At 43.9% G+C, this 24,791-nt stretch overlaps 1 protein-coding gene and 1 long non-coding RNA gene across 6 annotated transcripts in view; one reads left to right on the top strand and one right to left on the bottom strand.

The window, feature by feature from the left end:
* Positions 1 to 4,022: 4,022 nt before the first annotated feature.
* The window catches only part of UBASH3B (ubiquitin associated and SH3 domain containing B), a 145,968-nt gene continuing 125,199 nt past the window's right edge, over positions 4,023 to 24,791 (bottom strand). For 3 of the 5 annotated variants that reach the window (XM_058687086.1, XM_058687084.1, XM_058687087.1), the window contains 3 exons: positions 17,504 to 17,610; positions 15,713 to 15,822; positions 9,256 to 13,984 (listed from right to left, as the gene is read on the bottom strand). In XM_058687086.1, coding sequence (XP_058543069.1) covers positions 13,847 to 13,984; positions 15,713 to 15,822; positions 17,504 to 17,610 — 355 coding nt within the window. In that variant the 3' untranslated portion in view covers positions 9,256 to 13,846. Of the gene's footprint in view, positions 5,243 to 7,557; positions 8,048 to 9,255; positions 13,985 to 15,712; positions 15,823 to 17,503; positions 17,611 to 24,791 lie in introns of those variants that run through there. The other 2 variants (XM_058687085.1, XM_058687089.1) reach the window with 2 other exon arrangements.
* Positions 15,194 to 24,657, top strand: LOC131486965 (uncharacterized). Its single transcript, XR_009249544.1, has 4 exons — positions 15,194 to 15,697; positions 21,373 to 21,489; positions 22,474 to 22,614; positions 24,339 to 24,657. It is a non-coding gene; the product is annotated as an uncharacterized LOC131486965 (long non-coding RNA).

Here is a 24,791-nt window from a genome sequence, read left to right as displayed (position 1 = left end):
ATAATAAAATTTAAAACCAACAGACATGAGTGCTGCTGTTCTGTAAATGTGTTGATACTTTGGGGAGGGAAAATTCTATCCACCGAAAATGTTTTTCAAATATTTAACCTATTTTAACGGGTAGGAACAGACTGAAAAGAGGAGAGAAAATTGAATTTTCTTGTAGGGCGTAACATGATATAATGGGATGTTTCTCGAATTGCATGATGATAAAAATGCCTTGGGCCTCTAGCCAAAAAAGGCAGTTTGCTAGGGTCAGCCCCAGACCGATTAAGTCAGATTCTCACTTGAATCAGGAGCTACCTGTGTGTTTAACAAGCTCTCCAGGGTATCATAAGTCAAGTTTGAACAACACTGACAGTGTTCTGGAACAGAAATCAAGACATGTGGGAGCTAGCCTTCACCCTGCTACTAGCCGGTGTGGCTAGGGTCCTAGACGATTCTCCATAAACTGCTTGTTGACTATATTGACATATATTGACTTGCTTATGGAAGCAGGGAATGGATAGGTTGCATTGTACCATTTTTTATTTTATTCTTTTTAAAAATTTTATAGGGAATACAAGCAGTGGAGAGGAGCAGAGGGAAAGTTGGCAGGCTCTGTGCTCAGCGCAGAACCCAATGCAGGGCTCGATTGCACGACCCTGGGATCACGACCTGAGCTGAAATCAAGAGTTGGACGCTCAACAGACTGAGCCACCCGGGTGCCCCTTATTATACCATTTTTTAAAATAGAGAATTAAGGAGTTTGCTAGAAGGGACAGTCAGTGGCAGAGCTGAGAAGACAAACCAAGACTTAAGTCTTTGATCTGATTTTTATTTTTTTCCCACATGAAATTCTCTCCAGTTACTTCCAGTTTTTGTATTTAAGGCTGTGTGGTGTCTGAGCATCTGATTTTCCTGTTGCTGCCATGTCCTTGCTTTAGGGCGATGCCTTATTTTTGTACCCTGTCTCCTACCCACTTAAGAAAGCCCAAGGAACATGTGTAAGGCTCTCTGTGGGCCTCCCATGGGAGGTGTGAATTGCTTATGGTTAGTTTCTCACATTTTCACCTGGAAGAGTGCTGTTCCTTACAGGATTTCCAAAACTTCCTGTCAAAGCACAGAGGGAAAGAAGTTTACTTCCGGTCTCGTGTCACATGGGCCATCGTGGAACCAGCATCATGTCTGGACCTAGATACTGATTTTCCGGATCATGAACACATCGTCTAACATGAATGTGTGAGGAGGGCCAAAACCACTTTTACAGGAAACAGAAGTAAAAATATCATCATGGGACGTTTCATTTTAAGCCAGTGGAAAAAAAAATCATGGTCCAGCTCTGAATTAGATTCAGGTAGAATTAATCACTCTGAAGGGTCACTCTGCTTCTCTCTTTCCCAGTGGTGGTTTTCTGTAATTTTCTCTGTTGGGTAAAAATGTATGGAAACATGGGTGAAAACAGAATGAACATAGAACTCAGGTGACCAGAGAATAAAATATCCTGACATTGAAACTAAAATTACAGTGTAGTCCAAAATATACACTACATTGAAGGCCATCCACACCCTGGCCCCAATCTACTTTTCAACCCCCTTTTCTACCCTGGCCCAAAATATACTCCTAGAAAATTCCTGCTGTATTTCAGGCATACAATACATTTTTTGTAGTCGTAGTCTTTATTTTTTTATAATGTTTTGAGGATACTAGCTTTATTTTTTTATTTAGAGAGAGAGAGAGAGAGAGAGAGAGAGAGAGAGAGAGAGAGAGAGAGAGAAACACCAGTGGGGGAGGGGCAGAGAGAAGGAGACAGAGGATCAGAAGTAGGCTGACAGTGGAGAGCCTGATGTGGGGCTCAAAGTCCCAAACTGTGAGATCATGACCTGAGCTGAGGTCAGACGCTTAACCAACGGAGTCACCCAGGTGCCCCTTTGTAGTCGTAGTCTTACTGGGTCAGAGTTCATACTGCCCTCTCTGCCAAAAATCGCCTTTGTTCTCTGGGGAGATTCTGGTTATCTTCCAAGGCCCAGATCAAATCAGGGAGGAGTAGTGATAGCGATTAAGAACATGGATTCTGGAGCCAAAGCCTCAGTTTCCTCACCTGTGAAATGGGTATAATGACAGCACCCACTCATATGGTTGCTGTAAGAATTAAATTAATGTACGTAGTGCCTGGCACATAGTTAGCCATTACTAGCCTCGGTACTCCTAGAAAGAAGTCACCTCTCCGCTTTTCTTTGCCCCATAAGAGCTTTTCTTTTTCTTTGTTATTATACTGGTTTTTATCGTGACTTGCATTATGTGTCTTTGAATACGCCTCTGTCTCCTTTGGTGGACTCCAAGCTTCCCGAAAACAGGGTTTGTTTCTCTCTACCTTGGTGTCCCTGAGGCCTGCTGGCACGGGTCCTTTCCCAGCAAAAAATGTTTTTAAAAATAGCCTTCTTGGGGCACCTGGGTGGCTCGGTTGGTTAAGCATCCGACTCTCGATTTCAGCTCAGGTCGTGATCTCACGATTCGTGGGATCGATCCCATGTTGGGCTCTGCACTGACCATGGAGCCTGCTTGAGAGTCTCTCTCTCCCTCTCTGCCCCTCCCCCATCCATGCCCTCTTTCTCTCTCAAAAAATAAACAATAAAAATAATAAAAATAGTTTTGTTGAGGTGTAATTGACATAAGGAGCAGTATGTATTTGAGGTGTACAATTTGATAAATGTTCACGTGTGCATATGCCTGGTCAAGATAGCGAACATCCCCATTACACCTACAAGTTTCCTCCTGCGTGTTGTAACCCGCTCCCCTGTCCCCCCCCCCCCCCCCAATCACCTCCCACCTTGAAGCCACCACAGATCTGCTTTCTGTCTCCATCAATTAGTTTTAATTTTCTAGAAGTTACATAAATGAAATCATACAGTGTGCACTTCCTTTTATCTTCTTTTGCTCGGCATATTTTGAGGTTCACCTGTGATATTAGCGTGTGTTGAGGGTTCATTCATTCTAGGGCTGAGAAGTGGCTCATTCTTTAAATGTACCATGGTTTGTTTCCCTGTTCACCTGTAGCTGGATTTCAGGGTTGTTTGCCATAGTAGAGGTTTTTATTGGTTTGTATTTTTAAATTATTTTAAAGTTTATTTATCTTGAGAGAGAGAGAGAACAAGCAGAGAAGGGGCAGAGAGAGAGAGGGAGACAGAGAATCCCCAGCAGCCTCCGTACCGCCAGCACAGAGCCCAGTTTGGGGCTCAAACTCACGAACCGCAACATCATGACGGAGCCGAAGCCAGGAGTTGGATGCTTGACCGACTGAGCCCCCCAGGTGCCCCTATCATGGTGCAGTTTTTAAATAATTATTTAGAGTCACCCCAGAACTGATTCAATGTAATAGACAAAGAGAACCTGGTATATTCCCATATTTGCTTTTCATGATCTCATTCAGACCAAAAAGTTCAAGTTAGTTAAATTAAATGCTGGTCCTCAGTTGGCACTTGGGGTGTATACTCTGACGTGCCCCCCAGATTCTCCCTTGATCCCCCAGCAGCTGAAGGGATGGGACATGCCAGCTGGGTCTGGGAATTGCTCTCGGTGGGATAGACCCATCACACCCAACATCCTCCGTCCAGCATGGGGCCCTCAGGAAGGGACTTAGCGGTTCTGTTCTCTTTGTCCCAAGACGGAGCCGCTCTGAAGGGAAACATTCTAGCTCCCGACCTCTCTGCAGGATCCGGATCTGGAGAGGCCTTTGTCGTCCCAGTGTTTCACTCCAGTATCTTGCTTTGCTCGATCTTGCTTCCTTCACAAGTGTCCTCCCCAAAAGCATCTCCCATAAACCTGTGCACACAAATCTCCTTCTCAACACCTGACCTGGGGCACCTGACCCCACGACAGCACTTGAAATAAATTGTCAAATGAGGGAGCGAATGAAAGGATGGACTCTCCATCCGAGATGTTCTTTTTGCTTGCAAACCTCAAAGGATGTTTGACTTCTCATTCTTCTGGAGCATTAAGGGAGACCCCGCTTTATTTTTTTAATGTTTGTTTATTTTTGAGAGAGCAGGGGAGGGGCAGAGAGAGGGGGACAGAGGATCCAAAGTGGGCTCTGTACTGACCGGCTGACAGCAGCGAGCCAGCCTGATGTGGGGCTCGAACTCACCATCCGTGAGATGATGACCTAAGCTGAAGTTGGATGCTCAACCGACTGAGCCACCTGGGCGCCCCTAGGAGACCTTGCTTTAAATTGCACTGTGGGCGATGATGAGTGTATCTTTTTCACCCACCGGTGTGATATCTAACTTGTCACAGACCTTGACACACGTCACCATAGTCCAGTGGTCTGAGGTTTAAAATGGTCCGTGGGGGCAGTGCCGGAAGGCAGGCTGGTGACCCTGAGTGACACACAGTTGTGGTTTGCTCGGTTCTTTCCACCCCCTCGCCACCCCCACTTCACCCTGCAGCCCACAGGGGGTTCAGCAGAAGGTGGCTCTGGTGGCTGCTTAGCCGGGTGGAAGGAAAACACGAGGTTGGAGTGCGGTGGTCATGGGGTGACCTGTTATCTGTACTCTGATGGGACAGTCTACTGGCCACCTTGCATGTGGGAGGCCTTGCAACTGACAGCCAGCGGGTCATTTTGATCTTCATTTAATGAAATCCTCCTACTGTGTTCCAGCACTAATAGGAAGTCACATTTCAGGGGGTGGGGGCGTGGGGACAGATTTTAGAGAAACAGACAGACATCTTCTCTTTCCTGCCATCGCCTTGGTCAACGTCGGTTGTCAGAGGGAGGGGGAAAAAAAAAACTGAAAAGGGAGACATTGATGAAGTGCGTGAAAGGTGGCCTGTTTAAAGGGTCAGAAGCGAGACGGGATTTCCCCACGTGTAGAAGCCACCGGGCTTTTTGTTGCAATTAACAGAGGGCCTAAACTTTCGTGACATTTCACGGCTGCTGGGAGGAACCCATGGCCTTTCCCAAGGTCAAGGCCAGAAGTGGCCTCACCTGCATTTCCCAGCAGATGCCTTGGGTGGGTAGTTCACACCTGCTGTAGGGAGTCTATAGCTCTGTTGTAGACACGCAGGGTAGCTGCGGAGTTTCTCAAGTAGGGCAGCAGCCGTCGTGGTTGAGAGAAGGCTTTCATAGCAGCAGCAGAGCTTAGTGGGATGGGGTGGGGCTGGGGTAGGAGGCAGGCAGACAGACCTGGACTGTCACCTGGGCCCTGTCACTAGTGGCTGTGGAGCCCTGAATAACGTACTTGCTTCTTGGCATCAGTTTCCTCATCTGTAAAATGGGGAGAATTATAGCATAAGGTGACTGTGTGGTATGACTCAGAGACAGTATCCCAAGTGCCTAGCACGGAGGCCCATAAAAGATCTTCCATCGGTCTGGAGACTGCAGGGGGCTGGGGCTATATTCCATGCCCCCAGAAACCACCGGAGGTTAGATGCTGCTGCAAAAGGAGGGAGTCTGCCAAGCCTTTGTTCTAAAGACTTCTGCCTAGAATTGAATCACGTGGATCATTTCTGGAAACACACACACACACACACACACACACACACACACACACACAAAACCCAAGTAAGAGTTGATTTCACAAGGAAACTGTGGTTTGGGGGAATGCACCACCGAATAGCCAGTGTGCCAGCTTTGGGCCTCAGCTCACATCTCTCTCCCGGGACAAATGAGTTCCCTGGGGGTCCTTGGTCCCACAAATGAGGGGATTGAATGAGAGCAGTGGTTCCCAAACGGGTACTTCGAAGAAACTGCGTATCTGCTAGGTGCCTCCGGGCCGGGCAATATTTTCCTTAAAGTTTCTTTACAAAAAACGTTTTAAGCGATTAGTCCAGGCTTCGGAACCAGGTTGACTTGGCTCGAATGTCAGCTCTAACGTGTACTAGCCATGGGACTTTGGGTGAGTTACCGCACCTAAGACTCCGTTTCCTCCTCTGTAAACTGGAAATAACAGAAGATTGAAGAAAGCTTACGTCTGGTCAGTACTTAGAAAAGTGTTAGGTACACATAACCACTCAACAAATGCGATCATTTTGCCAGCCTCTGAACACCACCAATCCATTAATTTGTTATGCCCGGTAAACTAGTTTCTGGGCTGGATTCCTTGGGCTTCGAACCAAACCCGAAGATTTCACCATGGTCTACGACAGGGGTTGGCGAACTTTTCCTATAAAGCACCGAGCAGCCTTAGGCAATATGTAAGCGAACGAGCATTGGCTGTGTGCCAATAAACTTTATTGATAGGCCCGGGAATTTGGATTTTATATAATTAGCATGGGTCATGAAATAATATTTCTCTTTTGATATTTTTTAAGTGTATTTCTTTTGAGAGAGAGAGAAAGAGAATCCCAAGCAGGCTCTATGCTGTTAGCAGAGCCCAATATGGGGCTCGATCTCTCGAACCATGAGATCATGACCTGAGCCTAAATGAAGAGTTGGACGCTTACCTGACTGAGGCCCCCCAGGTGTCTCTCATTTGATGCTTTTTAACCACTTAAACTTATAAAAACATTCTTGTTTCTCCCTACTTTCTGCCACGCTTACTAAGTTTTAAAGCTCTCTGACCCCTTGTGTTCTCACCCAGCTAACTCCTTTTCACTTGGGGGGCATCTGCGATCCTTCTGCCTTCCTGGAGCCGCCTCAGTTAGCTCTTGACCATGACCAGCTTCTACTCAGCCTTAGCCGGGAGTTTCATTGCCAGCTTGCTGGGGGACCCCATACGTGACCTTATGTGACGTATGCCTTACCCCACATCCCTCCCGGAGTTACTGTCGTATAATGCAGTTTTCTTCTTAGACAACAACGATCAACGTCTGTATTATCTTGTTTATGTATTCAGGGTCTATCTCTCTGCTCCACAAGAGCAGGGATCTTGCTGTATTTGCTACTGTAGCACCAGCGGGCCACCCTGCTAAGAACATAGCATCTAATCAATATGGTGGAACGATGAATGAACCTACGGCCCCAGTGTCTTCGTTTCTTTCACACAGTGAGTTAATAATGCCTGATTTCCTTACCTTGTAAAATTGTGAGGCTCCAATGCAAACGTGTTTGTTTTTAAGACCATAAAGGGTGACACAAAAAAGGAAGGTGGTAAACCATTAAGGCAGCCTCTTCGTCAAACTCCGGAATTCAACCAACACAGCCCCTTGCACCATTCTGACTGCGGAAGCCAATTTACGGGGATAACAGTAAAGTGAGACTGGAATGCATGAGGCTACTTACAGTCCTTGCCCCTGATATTTTCCACAGATACAAAAACGGCTACATGTGTGATTTTACTTTTGGCTTTAGCGAAAGCAATTGTTTATTTATTAGGAAGTAGTGTCTTCTTCTTAGCATGTCCTATTAGGCTTTTAATTTACTTACCTAAGTTTTTTAATGTTTATTTTTGAAAGAGAGTGAGCGTGAATGGGGGAGGAGCAGAGAGAGAGAGACAGAGAGAGAGAGAGAGAGAGAGAGAGAGATAATTTACTTACCTAAGTTTTTTAATGTTTATTTTTGAAAGAGAGTGAGTGTGAATGGGGGAGGAGCAGAGAGAGAGAGAGAGACAGAGACAGAGAGAGAGAGAGAGAGAGAGAGAGAGAGAGAGAGAGAGAGAGAATCTGAAATAGGATCCAGGCCCTGAGCTGTCAGCACAGATACCGATGCAGGGCTCGAACTCGTGGACTGTGAGATCGTGACCTAAGCCCAAGTCATATGCTTAACCGACTGAGCCACCCAGGCGCCCCTAGGCTCTTCGTACTCGTTATCCCATTTCATACAACCATGCCGTAAAAACTTATGTGGCCGTTTCGCAGGGGCAAACAGTCCAAGGAATCTAGCAAGCAGCTAAGCCAGGATAGCAATAACCCAGCTCTGACCCCAGAATGAGGGCTTCCTCTGTGGTACAGCATGACGTTCTTCTCCAGTGATAGGCTGTGTTGATTCTCCTTCTCAACGTACGACTGGCACCCGGTGATCTATCTAAACCTGTTTCTTGTCATGGTCAGGAGCAAGCCATCTGGGTTTTACAGGTTGATTTCTGGCAAAATGAAGTATTCTGTTTCTTCAGGAGGAAGACTGTTTTTTAGTCTTTAAGGGAAAAAAAAAAAAAAGACATTTCGTTGATTGCAGCTTAAATCAATCCAGAGCATACGGATTCATTTTCTCTGGATGTGCAGGCAGCCTTTCCTTCCATCACAAGAGGGCAAAATGAGTTAGGGCGTCTGTCAAGCAGAGAACGACCGAGGACGAGCCACAAGGCTAAACACACCCGGTCTTTTGTCCGACAGCAGCAGGAGCTGCTGTTTTCTCGGGCAGTAAACCGTGTCAGGGGAGTGGCTGGCTGTGTCCGTGAAAATCTGTGTTCGCGTCGGGGTATAAATTGGTACACGTGGCTTGTTCTACATCAGCTTAATGTATCCGTACCTCAAAAATGGGCTCTATTACAGCTTTGGGGAGTGTGGAACCTAGCTTGAGCTGGATTTTCCCTCTGTCTTACCAAATTCCTTTTTTATGTTTATTTATTTATTTTGTGTGTGTGTGAGAGAGAGAGGGAGAGAGAGAATCCCAAGGAGGCTCCATGCTATCAATGCAGAGCCTGACACGGGGCTTGAACTCCTGAACTATGAGATCATGACCTGGGATGAAATCAAGAGCCGGATGCTTAACTGACTGAGCCACTCAGGTGCCCCTCATTTACCCAAATTCTTAGTCTATGGATCATTCCTGGAGCACTTACGTCCTCAAAGTGAGCAGGGGTGAGGGGTGAAGGCTCGCCTGTGGGCAGTGGGAGCATTTTGGAGCTTGTTTTCTCACTCCTGGGTGTCCCCTCTCCAGCCTGGGTGACTCGGAGAGCAGCCTCACCAGAGGGGACCAGGGAGACCCACAGTGCTGCTGGAGCATCATCCCTCCATTTCCATCAGCAGCAAATGCCCCTCTGGCCCTCTGAGTGAAGGATCACACTCTTTTTTTTTTTTTTTTTTAATTTTTTTTTTTTAACATTTATTTTTGAGACAGAGAGAGACAGAGCATGAACGGGGGAGGGTCAGAGAGAGGGAGACACAGAATCGGAAACAGGCTCCAGGCTCTGAGCTGTCGGCACAGAGCCCGACGCGGGGCTCGAACTCACGGACCGCGAGATCGTGACCCGAGCTGAAGTCGGCCGCTTAACCGACTGAGCCACCCAGGCGCCCCAAGGATCACACTCTTAATGGACATTGATGAAATAGTAATGACCACAGCAGCATCGAAAGACATGAAGGAAGAGAGACCACTCAGAATTTAATAGGAGATGGCTCTGGATTGACTGAGGACACAGCTCCTCTTTATTAAATCATCTATGAACCACTTCAACGGAGATGCTCGTGGAATGGAATGATCTAATTACAGCAGTATCCAGAGGAAGAACACACAGCCAGGAGAGCACGGATGCCACAGGTCGTTTACAAGGAACTTGGCGATACAATTTGGTGCGGGTTTCCTTTTTTATAATTACAGACCTTTTTCTTCAAATAAATACACCCGAATCACGTAGAATAAAAACAAAACCAAGCCCCCAGAAACCGAAAAAACAAAAACAAAAACAAAAAAACCGCACACGATACAATAGCCTTCTAAATGAGAGTGAAACGGATACACCTCCAGAAACAGCAGGTTGAGAATGGTCTATGCAGAACCAGAATGCTTTGGGATGGTGTTCCCATCTTGAGTGACAATCAGAGAAAAGAACCAGCACACATTTCCCATTATACAATTGTATCCTGTACAAAGTCCAAGAATAGTTCAAAACAGCTATAAAATTCTGATTTTTGTGGGGGCCGTGGCAGCTAAGTGGTTTTGTGTAATACGTTTCTAAGAGCTGATTGTGTATTAAGTCTGACTACTTGCTATTATTTTAAGCTTACATAGACTGAACACAACATTATATGTATTTAAAGATCACGTTATTTCCTCTGTATTTAACGGCAGTTCTTTCCTTCCCTTGAATTTTCTTTCTAGCTAGTTACCTTTCCTAGGAAAAGTCATAATGGTGAAGTGTTCAAGAGAAGTAAACCCGATTTGAATCCTATGTTTAAACAGGAAAAGCATCTGCCATCACCGAACAAAATATCCGCCCCCCCGCCATCACCTTTGTAAAGTGAATATTAGCCTACGTAGATGTTAAATAGCTCTTTTCCCTACCCTCCAAGGCCAGGCTCATCATCCCTCCTGGCAAGGCACCCGGACTAGCTAGCACCTCTCAGTTCTCATACGTGCAGGACTACAATTTAAATGCAAATAACCCTGTGCCTCATTATCTGAGAAGTTCGTGCAGACACAGTACAGTTGTGACTTTGCCTGTGAAAATAAAAGGAGGTTCATCTGTATTCGAACACACGCATTACTTAGAGTAGATTCCAAAGAGCAATTCATCACTGGTCTCAAATTAAACACTGGAGTTGCGGAGTGCCTAGGTTACGGAGGAATGCTTTCCTTTTTGCTACAACAGGAGACGCTTTCCTACAAAGGCAAGGAGATAGGAACTTCTCTGACCATCGCTCTTCAGTGAGTACCCAGTGACACTGGGTAACTGGCCTTTAATAGGAACACAGCTAGTTGAGTGGAAAAGGTACATTTATGGTAACGCTAAGCACAGCTGGATGACGATGTATATGCCTCCAAATACCACTGACGGGAAAATGACCACATCAGCTTGAAATGCGGGAAAATTATCCACAGTGATTTAGCAAACCGACCTCACTCCAGAAGATAGTATTTTTTGTTTTTTTATGTTTATTTTTTGCAAAATCATCTTCTAAATATAAGGTTATTCTAAAATAATTCTTTGGTTAAAGTATACTTCAAATAAAAAGTAGAAACTCCTCCAAGCCTTCCACTACAGGGTGAAAAATACCCCCCTCTTTTAGCCATCAGATGGCCATTTAATCAGCCATTCAGATTCTATGAATCTAAATGTAATGGAAAACACTGTATTCTAACTCCACACTGGGGTAAAGCTCCTAGCTACCGACACAGCGATGGAGAAGAGGGCCTGGGAAAGTAAGACTCCCAGCTTGTGCATTAAAATGTGCCAATTATTCTAGTCCACAAGGAATAGACGTGGCGTGTTAAAATCACCGAAACCCAAGTCCCATCTATGAATAATCCTGGGGCATTAGCCGATTGATGTGGCACAGTAGGGCAAGCAGCAAACTGTTGCAGAGTTTCAGTCCCAGATTAAATCCTTCAGTTAATTTCATCTCTGTTCATTTCAGGTAACTTTCTACATTAAAAAAAAAAAAAATCCTCTCTACCAGAAACATTTGATTCTTCCTCTCTTGCATGTCCTTCCTTCCTTCCTTCCTTCCTTCCTTCCTTCCTTCCTTCCTTCCTTCCTTCCTTCCTTCCTTCCTTCCTTCCTCTCCTCTCTCCTCCCTTCCAGGTTTTGTTCTTAATAAATGTCAGCCTCAGATCCAAAAGAACCACACTGAACTTCAGGTTGTAATATCAACCTAGGCTTTGTGGATGAAAATGAAATCATGTAATATACTTGTGCATTCCTTTTACTACACATAGATTCAACATGATTTTCAGAGAACTTCTCAGTTGGGAGTCCGAGTTTAGTTTTTTAAACAGGTATATGTGAAAAGAGAATTTAATAGGAATTCCAACCATTCAGACCATTTTGATAAATAATCTAGAGGATTCAAGCAGAGGAATAAACTCTCTAATTCAGGGTTTTCCACCTAAATTATTCAGAAAGTGATTTCAGATCTGTGCCTCCTCCCCACGTACATGACAGCCTAAGACTCTGTCCATATTGTGCTAAGGACGATAGATTGTTGCCCAGCTAACCTGGCCTATCAGGTCATCTAGGACCGAGACAGCCAAGAGCGAGGGAGGGCGTGGCCTATTCTAAACTTTGTTCAGTTCAAGTACAGACCCTGCCGAGAACACACCGCTATAGCTTTCAAGGAAATCGGACGTAAAGTGTTCGAGCATTATTCTGAGCATTGGAAGTCCATGAAAATTTGTGGAGAATCTAATAAATGTGACAGATCTGGTTAAACAGTGGATTCACTTCATGACAGATCAAAGAACGAACAGCAGTGATGTTACATCGGCTGTGACGTGATTTTTCTCTTAAAACCTTTTAAGAGAAAGGAGTATTTCCCCCATTATAAGGTTAAAACCTTTCTATCACTCAATGGTATCGCCCAGAGTACTTTTATACCCAGTAGCGGGATCAGTGTTTGTGCAGTGCTGGAAGAAATCAAGATTGTTTCTTAAAATGTAAAATTCATGACCTATGTGTCCAAGTGACTTAAAAAGAAAGAAAAACCAACTGTAAGCCTCTTGCTGATTAACATGCATAGCCAGCATCCTTTTACTACTTTTTAGGAATCCTCAAATGCCAGTTTCAAACAGGAGCATAGATCTATTTTTACATACTGGGTTTTACGTCTATTTGGGTTTTGAAGCTTATTCAAGTGCTACAACGTCTATTGATTTGTTTTGCACTAATGTTTCCTTTAAACGTCTGGGACTTTTGCACACATATTCTATCTAGTGAACTACACTGTACCAGACCATTGTCTGTTGCCAACAGTCAGCTAGTCACACAATTAAATACACATTGATAACTGATGTTTTGGTTTGATTGTCATTTATTTTTCTCTTAAATAGACTCCCTCTGAATTTGGGAAGCAAGGTATGAGGAGAAACCACAGGATATGGCTCTCCCACCTTTTCTTAAGTAGCCCTACCTACATATTTTAAGTTATAGAAAAACACACAAATAAAAACGACAGCACAAACAGCGATCGTGACTGTCATCCTTTAAATTAGTTCCCTGACTTCAATATCTTCCCTGGTATAACCGATCCATTGGTGGATGTTCTGCTATGTTTGACAGGTACCCTAAGTGTACAATGACCTGACCCTTGGAATGGTTTGTAAAGATGTCCATATTGCACAAGAATGAGCTGCTTGCTGACTCAAATAATGTATCGAACGTACATGCTTTCAAATCGTCGACATCCTTAACCAGTTACCACAGTCTAGACTCTATGGGCAAAGACAAGCAAATCATGGCCGTTTGGAAGTGCTGTGACATGGAAAATTCCAGGTGACTTTATATTTTGCAAGTTCTTTGCTCCTACGACTGAATACTTCACACGTTTATCTTCCTCCCGAGTCTCCAAAAGTGCTTTGTCTCCCATTTCACAGACAGAAGCAAGGGAGAAGGACTGTAGCAAAAAGCTGTAGCCAGCTGTTCTAGAGACAGTGTGGTGGTACCGGGGTGGATGTGAGTCCTCAAGCAGGCGTCTTGAGCCAGGAGCACTGGTGGGTGGGTCACGTTGAGGGTAGAATTTGATGGGGAATCTAAGAATAACTCTGCAGGGGCATGTTTTCTAAGAACGGTCAAAGAATTCTTCAGCTTGGCTTTGCCTAACCGGAACATGGAGTTAAAAAGAAAATCCCATCACCAAAATGGCAGCTCAGTGTCCCTCCAGCTGGATTCTGGACTTACTCCCTCATCCTGAACCTTTCCTTAGCTCGAGCTGACCGCTCCCTTTGGGAGCGCTCTGACTCCTTGGCCATGCGTAGAAGGAAGGAAGAAACCCATCCTTTGCCGTAGCAGCTGCCTCGATTTGTGAAGACAATTCTCGAAAGCCTTGTTAGCTAGGTAAGCATCCAGAGAGAATGAATTTTATCCCTGAATCAGGTCTTTTTCTCCTTCACACGGTCTCAGCATGAGAGCGTTAAAGCGTGAAAGGAAATATGCTAAGTTATTCTGAGCTGTCCACTGAGAAGGTGGTGCAGACTTTCCCACTGTTACTAAACACACAGAAAGACCCTTCTCCCAAAGGCTTGCTAAAGCCTTTCCATCTCATTCACTGGTGTGGCTTATTCCTGTAGCAAGGTCTCTCTCCAGTTAAAGCCCCCAGTTGGTCCATGGGTAAGAGGAAGGATAGGTGGGTCTGTCAGCTGCCATATTCCAGTTTCTCCCAGTTCTTCACAGGAACAAAACCCCAGGTATGGGATCTGAAGTCAGAGTAGTAAAGATAGGGAAGAATAGAAAACAGAGGTTTAACGCTTTAACTCTTACCTAGACACAAAGATCTTCGGGTGGCCCATGAGAATAAAGAATATTCCTTGGGGCGCCTGGGTGGTTCAGTCGGTTAAGCATCTGACTTCGGCTCAGGTCACGATCTCGCGGTCCGTGAGCTCGAGCCCCGCGTCGGGCTCTGTGCCGACAGCTCAGAGCCTGGAGCCTGCTTCGGATTCTGTGTCTTCCCCTCTCTTTGACCCTCCCCCCATTCATGTTCTGTCGCTCTCTGTCTCAAAAATAAACAAACGTTAAAAAAAAAAAATATTCACGGGCATTAATAGGGGCTCGGTAGACCTGTGTCTCTTGGAAGAGTCAATAAAGACAGATGGACAAAACTGACAAATTAGGGGGAAGAGTATTTACACTGCAAGGGGATTCATCGGAAGGCTTTATTAAATGGTGAGCTCCCTAGTGTAATTAAGTAATTGTGTATAGATTGCTTCTTGATTGTGTGGGAGGAAAGCGGACAATAATGCAGAAAGCTGAGGTGCTCAGAGTTGATTCTTAATTGCAAATCAAGCTAAAAATGCAGCTGGGACATTTCAGAAATAATATTTGGGCAATGAGAGAGAGGATGCTATTTTCAAAAATATTTCACACAGTTTTGTCCTTTTTTTTTTTTTTTTTTTTTTTTTTTTTTTTTTTTTTTTTTTTTTTTTTTGGCATGGGCACCTATAACATTCAAAGCGGGAGCTGTGCCATTCCTAAATTCAGCTCGAAACGTATTTTTGTGTGTGTCACCAGAGCTGCAGTTATACAGAAAGGCAAAAATCTCTGCCCTCAAGCAGCTTACAGAGTCACGGGGAGACATGGACGCATAAATAAGCTTTTAAAAACGGAGAGAAAGAATCGCAATCGAGTTTGGATCAGGTTCTCCGGGGGCAGATACAGGAAGCACGTAACTCAGCCTGGAGGGAAGCGTGTGGGAGGGCGACTGACAGGAAAGCCTCCTGCACAGGCACGAGAAGGAAAAAGCCAGATGTGTTGGTTGGTCTCATGGGTTTTGTCTTGTGGCCTTGTTCCTGGTTTGCCCAACAGCCCGATCGTTTAAAAAAAAAAATTTTTTTTTTTACATTTATTTATTTTTGAGAGACAGAGCACAAGTAGGGGACGGGCAGAGAGAGGAGACACAGAATCCGAAGCAGGCTCCAGGCTCCGAGCTGACAGCACAGAGCCCGACGTGGGGCTCGAACTCACACACCGTGAGATCATGACCTGAGCCGAAGTCGGATGCTCAACTGACTGAGCTACCCAGGCGCCCCCAGCCTGATCGTTTTAAATCACTGCTTGCTTTGGCCTACCTGCCAGGCCCTCTCTTCTGGCTGAGGCTTCAGAGGCTCCGTGTTGGTCCACTCCCCCCTCTTCATCCAATCCATGGCCCCCCGAGGGAAATCCAGACAGTCTGCTGATAATTCTTAGCTCCTTTCTAAATGTGCACTCTTAGCAACTAAAACCAGTTCAAACACCCCTCTCTTCCACGAGGCCTCATAAAGTGCCTTACACAGAGCACCACTCAGGACATCTTGGTCGAGTGAATCAATATGTGCGTATTCCCAGCTCAGGATAAACTCGTGCTGCGAACAACTTAGCTACCGGCCAGTCATCGAACTGCTCTGAGACTACTTGGCACCACAGACCTCCGGAATGTAAGTGTGAATTACCTTTCGGACCATTTGTACAAAGTCCTTGGAGTTCTGGGGTGACAGACCCTGGAGCTGGCAGGTACATGCTTCAAGGGAAGATGCGTGAGCCACAATCAGGATGTTATTTCCTGGAGAAGAGAAAAAAAAAAAAAAAAGGTAAGGGACTGGGAAGACCATTCCTATAAAGACCTATGTTAACTCCATAAATACTGGAAGACGAATGTTCCAGGGAGGGACAAACATTCTCAAGAATGAGACAATTTGGCTAAGCGATTGTTAAGGCAGCCTAACATCATTAAAAAACAAACCAACCCTTTTAATCTTAAAATAATTATAGATGCACAGGAGGTTATAATTATGTATATGTGCAATATATAAATATTTACAATATATTAAGTTATATAATGTATATACATATATATAATTATATACGTATGACCTCTATATTGTGTAACGTGTATATACACAAACATATATTGTGTGTGTGTATCGTATATATATATACTATATACTAAACTGTATACTATATACACACATACGCACACCAAGGAGGTCCCATGTTCCGGTCATCCAGCCTCCTCCAGTGGTAACATCTTGCCTAGCTATGGTACCCGAGCTCAATCAGGATGTGGATGCTGATATAACCTACTTGGTTTATTTCGATTGCACCAAGTTTATCCAACTATCTCCTGTGTAACTCTTCGTAACCTCCACAATCAAGATACAAATTATTCTGTGTCTGTAGGGCTCTCTGCCATTTCTAATAACAATTCTCAATGTCACCACTATAGAATTGTGTGAGCACTTCATACTTTCTGGCTGATAGAATATGCTGATGAGTATCTTTACAGTGGGTGCATAGGAGTAGTAATGAAGTGAGTGGTTTATCAATTTTTAAAAAATTTTTATTTTTGAGAGAGAGAGAGACCGAGTGTGAGTGGGGAAGGGACAGAGAGGGAGACACACACACAGAACCTGAAGCAGGCTCCAGGCTCTGAGCTGTCAGCACAGAGCCCGACACCGGGCTCGAGCTCATGAACCGTGAAATCATGACCTGAGCTGAAGTCAGACGTTTAACGGACTGAGCCACCCAGGCGCCCCGAAGATAAGTAACTTAAAAAGGAATGGTAATGCGTACATGCTTTTGTAATCCTTTTTTATCTAAAAATTTAGAGTGAATTGTCTTTTGTATCACTTAATATTTGAGTTCAGTGTTTATAAGATTCAATAGGGAACATACTGGAATCTTCCAGAACACTACTTTTGGTCAGTGCTAGCAGTGACTGTGTATTGGCGAAGGTGTGTTTGTGTGTGGGTGCCTGTGCCCCTGGATCAAATTATAGGCAAAATAGTGTTATGCAGAATTGTAAACTATTTCATACAGTAACTAAGTCTGGTGTATTCCTATGGAATATCTGCCATTTTAGCTATTCAAGAGAGGATATTACAAATTTAACGTGGAAGTATCTACATGAAGGTCTAGAACTACTTTTCTTTCTTATTAAGCAAGTTAGAATATCTTGAATAGCTTATTAACCAGGATGGAGAAATGATCACATATTTATCATTTATTTATTTTGAGAGAGAGCACAAGTGCGGAAGGGGCAGAGAGAGAGAGAGAGAGAGAGAGAATCTCAAGCAGGCTCTGCACTGTCAGCACAGAGCCCGACGCGCAGGGCCTGAACTCACAAAACCGTGAGATCGTGACCTGAGCCGAAATCAAGAGTTGGACGCTTAACCAACTGAGCCACCCAGGCGCCCCTAAATGATCACATTTTTAAATATGGAGTCCAAAATAATACCACCTACCTTTACTTTTACATTCACTTATTATTTCTTTTGTTACTTGGAAACTTCTACTAATGTAAGTGTCATAGGATTCTGAAACCACTAATTTGCCGACTGGAATGTGAGGTCTGTAATAGAAAAATGAACAAAGGCAATGAAAACATTTTGATCCCAAGACAAAGCAACTGATATTATTCTAAACTTTTTCTTTCAAGACCTTTCTAGAGTTCCATGTTTCTGTTCACCCATTTCCCTAGAAAGGATGGAGGTATAGGGAAGAGTATTTCCACTACGTGGAAGTGGGGTCCAAACGTACACAATGCACAGAAATAAAGGCTGTGCATGTGTGGTGTTAGAGTGACCGGCTGAAAAATGAAACATTTTTCATTTGCAGATATCACTTGCAGGATAACTCATAAGCAGTTTGACTAATCTTACCATCAGTGCTAGGTCACATTGCTAACAGGAAGCAGAGGTTAGATTGATTTCTTTCTTTCTTTCCTTCCTCCCCTTTCTTTTCTTTCTTTCCTTTCTTTTCTTTCTCTCCTTCCTTCCTTCCCTTCCCTTCCCTTCCCTTCCAACATGTTAACTGTTCTTTTCTTTTTCTTTCATGTTTTATTTATTTATTTTCTGAGAGAGAAAGAGAATGAGCAGGGGAGGGGCAGAGAGAGGACAGAGACAGAGAATCCCAAGCTGGTTCTTGGCTGTTAGTGCAGAGCCTGAGGCGGGGCTCGAACTCACCAACTGTGAGGTCATTACCTGAGCGGAAACCCAGAGTCGGATGCTTAACCGACTGAGCCACCCAGGCGCCCCCCTCTCTTTCTCTCTTTAGATCACCGGAGATTTCCTAAGCCTCTCTTCTGTAGCCTTACCCATGAGAAGCTGTAAGGATAGGTTTTATTTATTTTTACATTGTTTCCAGCTTTATTGGGATATAACTGACACTTACCGTCATGAAAGTTTAAGGTGTAAAAGTGTTGATCGGATACCCTTACATAGTACAAGACGATTTCCACCATAGTGTTGCCTAGCACTTTCGTCACGTCACATGATCAGTTTCCTTTTTGTGGTGAGAACATTTATGTTCGACCATCTTGGCAACTTTCAAGTATGTAATACAATATTATCAACATAATCCCCACAGTGTGCATTAGATCCCCAGAACTTATCAACTAGAAGTTTGTACACTGTGGCCGACATCTCCCGATTCCTGCCCCTGCTCCAGTTTCTACCACATTCTACTCCTGTTTCTTGGAGTTTGGCTTTTTAGATTCCATAAACGAGTGATATCATGCGCAGATACCTCTTTGAGATCCTGTATTCGTTTCCTTTGAATATTTGCCCAGAAGTGGGATTGCAGGATCCTACGGGAGTTCTATCTTTAATTTTTTAAGGAATCTCCATATTGTTTCCTATAGTGGCTACGCTGACCTACATGTTCACCAACACTCAACAGCTCTTTTCTTTTTGATGACAGCCATTCTGACAGGTGTGAGGTGGTATCTCATTGTGGTTTTAATTTGCATTTCCCTACTGGAGAGTGTTATGCTAAGTGAAATACGTCATACAGAGAAGGACAGATTTCATATGTTTTCACTCCTATGTGGATCCTGAGAAACTTAACAGAAGACCATGGGGGAGGGGAGGAAAAAAAATGGTTAGGGAGGGAGCCAAAACATAAGAGACTCCTAAAAACTGAAAACAAACTGAGGGTTGATGGGGGGTGGGAGGGAGGGGTGAGTGGGTGATGGGTATTGAGGGCACCTGTTGGGATGAGCACTGGGTGTTGTATGGAAACCAATTTGACAATAAATTTCATAATAAAAAAGTGCATTTCCCTGACCACATGATATTGAGCATCTTTTCATGTACTTGTTAGCCATTTGTATGTCATTTTTGGAAAAATATTGGTGAAGTTCTTCTGCCCATTTTTAATCAGATTTTTTTTGGTACCAGTTCTTCATATGTTTTAGATATTAACTCCTTATCAGAGATAGGATTTGTACATATGCTCTCCTATTGTGTAGGTTGCTTTTTCATTTTTTAATCTCTTTTGCTTTGCAGGAGATTCTTAGTTTGATGTAGTCTCACTTATAAATTTTGGCGACTGTTACTTGTGCTTTTCGTGTCCCATCCAAAAAATTGTTGCCAAGAGCAATGTCAAGGAGCTTTTTCCCTATGTTTCCTTCTGGAGGTTTTATGGTTTCAGTCGTTACGTTTTAAGTCTTTAATCCATTTTGAGTTAATTTTTGTGACTGCTGTATCTGCAGGCTGTTATGCTATTTTCCCAACACCATTTATTGAAGAGACTATCCTTTCCTCACTGAGTATTCTCGGCTCCTTTATCAAATGTTAGTTGAACGTATTGGAGGGTTTATTTCTAGGCTATCAATTCTGTTCCATTGGTCTGTGTCTATTTTCATGCCAGTACCATACTGTTTGGATTACTATAGCTTTGTAGTATAATTTGAAGTCAGCAAGTGTGATGCTTCCAGCTTTGTTGTTTTTTGTTGGGTTTACTTTGGCTATTTACGATCTTTTGTGGTCTCATACAAATTTTAGGATTGTTTTTTCGATTTCTGTGGAAAACACCGTTGGGATTTTGTTTTTTTTGTTTTTTTTTTTTTAAATTTTTTTTTCAACGTTTTTTATTTATTTTTGGGACAGAGAGAGACAGAGCATGAACGGGGGAGGGGCAGAGAGAGAGGGAGACACAGAATCGGAAACAGGCTCCAGGCTCCGAGCCTCAGCCCAGAGCCTGACGCGGGGCTCGAACTCACGGACCGCGAGATCGGGACCTGGCTGAAGTCGGACGCTTAACCGACTGCGCCACCCAGGCGCCCCTGGGATTTTGATAGGGATTGCATTTAATCTACAGATGGCTTAGGGTAGAATGGACATTTTAATATTATTAATTCTTCTCATCCATGAATATGGGATATCTTTCTATTTGTGCCCTCAGTTTCTTTCATTAGTCTTGCAGATTTCAGTATACAGATCTTTCACCTCTTTCGTTGAATTGATTTCTAAGTATTTTATTGTGTTTGATGCTATTGTGAATGGGATTGCTTTATTTCTCCTTTAGGTGTGTTGTTGTTAGTGCATAGAAACACAAATGATTTCTGTACGTTGATTTTGTATCCTGCAACTTTACTGAGTTTGTTGACTAGCTCTGACAGCCTTATGGTAGTCTTTAGGATTTTCTATATATAAAATCATATGATCTGCACACAAAGACATTTTTACTTCTGTGTTTCCAATTTGGATGCCTTTTATTTCTTTTTCTTCCCTGATTGCTTTGGATAGGCTTTTTCAGCACTTTGTTGAATATGAGTGGTAAGAATTGGCCTTGTTCCTGATGTTAGGGGAAAAGCTTTCAGTCTTTCACCATTGAGTTTGATGTTAGCTGCAGGCTGGTTGTATATGGCCTTTATTATGTGGAGGTGTATTCCTTCTACACCCAATTTGTTGAGCATTTTTATTATGAAGGGATGGTATATTTTGTTAAATGATTTTTCTTCATGAGATGAACATACAATTTTACCTTTCATTCTATGTAGTGTATCCTATATGGATTTTTGTATGTTGGACCATCCTAGCATCTGAGGAATAAATCCCACTTGATGACAGTGTATGATCCTTTTAATGTGCTATCGAATTTGGTTTGCTAATATTTTGGTGAGAATTTTTACATCTATCTTTATGAGGAATATTGGTCTGCAGCTCTCTTTTCTTAGTGTCCTTATATGGCTTTGGTGTCGGGGTAATGCTGGCCTTGTAAAATGAGCTGGGGAGTTGAAAGGATAGGTTTTGCAAGCAGCTATTAGGTCCATTGGGTCTGTGAGCTTATAAAATCTGCACCAGTCTTTTCTTTCTTATTTTGAACACAGACCGTCCACCTGGAACTGGGAAAAACTCAGGGAACACAGAGACAACGAGGAACCGAGTTTCTGTGCTTGAGGAGCCCTCGGTGTGTGGTCGGGGTGAGCCGGCTGTCGATGTAAATGGTAATTATGACGCATCGTACGAAGCCATATAAGGGGATGATCGATGCAGGGCCCTCCCATCTTGGTGACCCTGCATGTCTTCAATCTCGGCCACTTCTGCCGCTCCCCTCTCCGTTTACTACTTAGGGTTGCTAGCCTAGGAGATGTGTATCTTGTTTTCGAGTACAACTGTGTCATATTTTCTGTCTTATTTTGTCTTTCACTGTTGGTGTTTAGTGGAGGGTTGATGGAGGTGGTAGTGAGTTATCAAAGTGAATTTGCATGGCATCTTGATCAGAATACATTACTGCTACTACCGCAAAGGTTTACTAAAATACTCCCACGTGTCAGGCTCTGTACAAAGTGCCTTACTTGCATTCATCGAGTATAGCCCTCCCAGCGACCCTTTGGCAAATCCCGTTCATGGTTGACAAGACAGGCTCAGAAAGTTTAGAGATGAGTTGCCTATACTTAACATCATTAGCAACTCTTAGGGCCTGGATTTGAATCTGGGTCTGAGATTAATACTGGTAAACTTATCCTCCATTTTGGATGGCTTCTGAAAGTGCCTCCCTTCCCCCACCCCCCGAAGGTTGCCCTCCTGTGCACTTGGGTTTACTGTCCAGAGAGGAAGGATGCTATTCCATTTGAAGGAAACCTGCCCGCATCGAAATCACATTCCCTCAGCAGGCATACTTCTCCTAGGAAACAACCTTCTGTGTCTCACAATACCCTGGGGATAGGGGGAGACATGAATCACCACTTTTAGGGACGCACCTCATTGTTCCGAGCAAGCTCTTTCTTCCATCATCACCTGTCATCTAGTTCCGTGGTCTCCTGGGAGCCCCAGACAGTGACAAAAGGCCACTTTGTGTGGTCTAGGAAGTCCTTTGCATGGTGAGATCACATTGTAATGTGGGAGATTTGTGTAAGTAAAGAGCAGGTAGATGCTGGAATCGAGTTCCTCCTGGCTAATTTCTGCCTTTGTCTGTTCTTGCCTTGAAGTTGAACCCATGAAAGGCTTACCACGTTTGAACTAGTTCTGATAGGGGTAGGACAGAGTCCACGCTTCCTCACCCCTGTCTACAAGCATGCGCCATGCCTCCAGCCACAACCACAGGACTCATGGACTCCACTCAGAGTCAGGTAGGCCTCCAACCACCAGCTAGACCTGGAACCCAGGGAACCAGGTACTCTGGTAGCCTTCCTGGAATAGTATTCTTCCCAGTACACACTCTGTTCCACACTTTGATCTAGGCTATAGGGTGGACTTCTGCCTTGAGCCCCACACCGAAGTATGATTCGTTGCCCCTCTAACACTCCAGACTCATGCCCCATCCACACCTAGTCAGAGCCCTATTCTGAAGCCCTACCCAACTGGTGTATATTTTATTTTTTCTGCCTTGGTCCTTCTGGCCCAGCTCCCTAAGACTGGGGCTGCTTTTTACACTGAGACCCCAGGCTCAGTCTTGGTGCCTGTGGATGATGCTTGGATATTAGTCACCAGACTGGTTTTCCTTAACCTGTTTCTGTCCCACCTCCCTCCTGTTCCAGAGTGATGGGGCTCTTTCTCTTTCAGTGGTGCCTTCTTGACTGATAATACCGTATCCATCCTCGTCCCTCTGCCCACCACATTTATTCAGTCATTTAGGCATCACTATGTGCTTTAAAAGGCCTGCTCACTTGGCATAATTAATTTCGGAGGAATTTAGAGGCCATGCCTCTCACGTGCTTTATTGTTGACTTTTACAGAGTTAGAGGCTTCATCTCTTTCTCTCCCCCTCATATACAAAAATGATCGCATGGAATTCTGATTTTCTGTAGGGGAAAAGAAAACCTGGAATAAGGACCACGTCCTGGCCCCCAAGATGGTGCGTGGGTCTGCGTGTGCATTGCAAGGCTCAGACAGGGTGATTCTGGAAACTCTGTAAAATCAGCTTGGGAGGAACTGCAGGATGCATTTAAGGGGAAACCCAAGACATAGACTTGCCCCAGGATGGCCTGGGAGGTGCTGCGTGGTGAGTGAGGAAAATCATTTCACCAATGTTGGCAATCACTCACCCTCTTTCCAGCCCGGAGGGATGAGGGCTGTTGGACAATTTATTGCATTTCCCCCAAAGGACAGAAAAACAGTTGCCACAGGGTAGATAGGACAAACTGTGAAGTACAGTTCAGCCTTGAGCAATACAGGTTTGAACTGCATGCGTTCACTCATACGCATGGAATTTTTTTTTTTTTAAATAAATACAGTACTGTCCCTTTATTTTCTTTGATTTTCTTAACATTGTCTTTTGTCTTCCTTAGAACATACAAAATATGTATTAACTATTTATGTTACCAGTAAGGCTTCCAGTCAACAGTACGGTGTGAGTAGTTGAGTTTTGGGGAAATCACAAGCTCTGTGTGGATTTGACTGTGTGGGGGTCAGCTCCCCCACCCCCTGTGTTGTTTAAGAGTCAACTGCCCATTAGTAGGGGATCTGATGGATTTCATTGTATTTTTGAGGAATGCTAATTCCTTTAAGCAAGTAACACTTATTAATTAATTTAGGGGGTAACCTGAAGTTTCATTTACAGAAGAGGAAAATGAATATGGAAAAAAGGCATTTTCTCCTATCTTGGCCAGAAGCTCACATTGCTTCATTTGTGGTTGGGGTAGGTATTTGAAATGAAATGTCAAGGGACACCACAAGGAGGACATTTCTGCTTCAGTTGGTCACTTGCTTCCAATTCTGCCTTACGAAACATGAACTTAATTGTCTCACGGACATTTTACGAAATGCCTGAGTGGCGTTTTGATAGTTAATTATTTACATGTGGATTATTCGTTTGTGATCAATCTGCAAACACTTCTTTTTACTCCCCGCACAGACTGGTCTAATGGCAAGAAGCAACGGACTAGGAATGGGGAAGATGATAAAGCAGGTTATACAGTTCTTGACATGCAGAAAATGATCAATAGAGGTTAGTTGGTGTCATCATTGTTAGGTGTGGCCACTTAAACATATGACTTTAGGCAAGCTGCTGGGACTCTCTTATAGATTAGAGTGGCTTGCCTACACTCTGGGGTTCCAGCGATAATAAATGAAGATAAAGACAATGAGAAATGCTTTGAAAAAGGACAATCGAAGGCAAGACCTTGTGATTTCCCTTATCACCCAACAAGCTTCTGGAACCACATCATCACTAGCCGGTGCATAATCCTGGAGTGCAAAGTGGTTTTATTATTCCCTGAAAGAGATATAATAAAGTCCGGAAAGTCCAATGTGTGGGGCTTTCCTAAATATAAGGGAACTATATATATATATATATATATATATAAAA

The sequence above is a fragment of the Neofelis nebulosa genome, chromosome 10, assembly GCF_028018385.1.
Source record: "Neofelis nebulosa isolate mNeoNeb1 chromosome 10, mNeoNeb1.pri, whole genome shotgun sequence".
NCBI lineage: Eukaryota > Metazoa > Chordata > Mammalia > Carnivora > Felidae > Neofelis > Neofelis nebulosa.
This window is presented reverse-complemented; position numbering and strand designations above follow the sequence as displayed.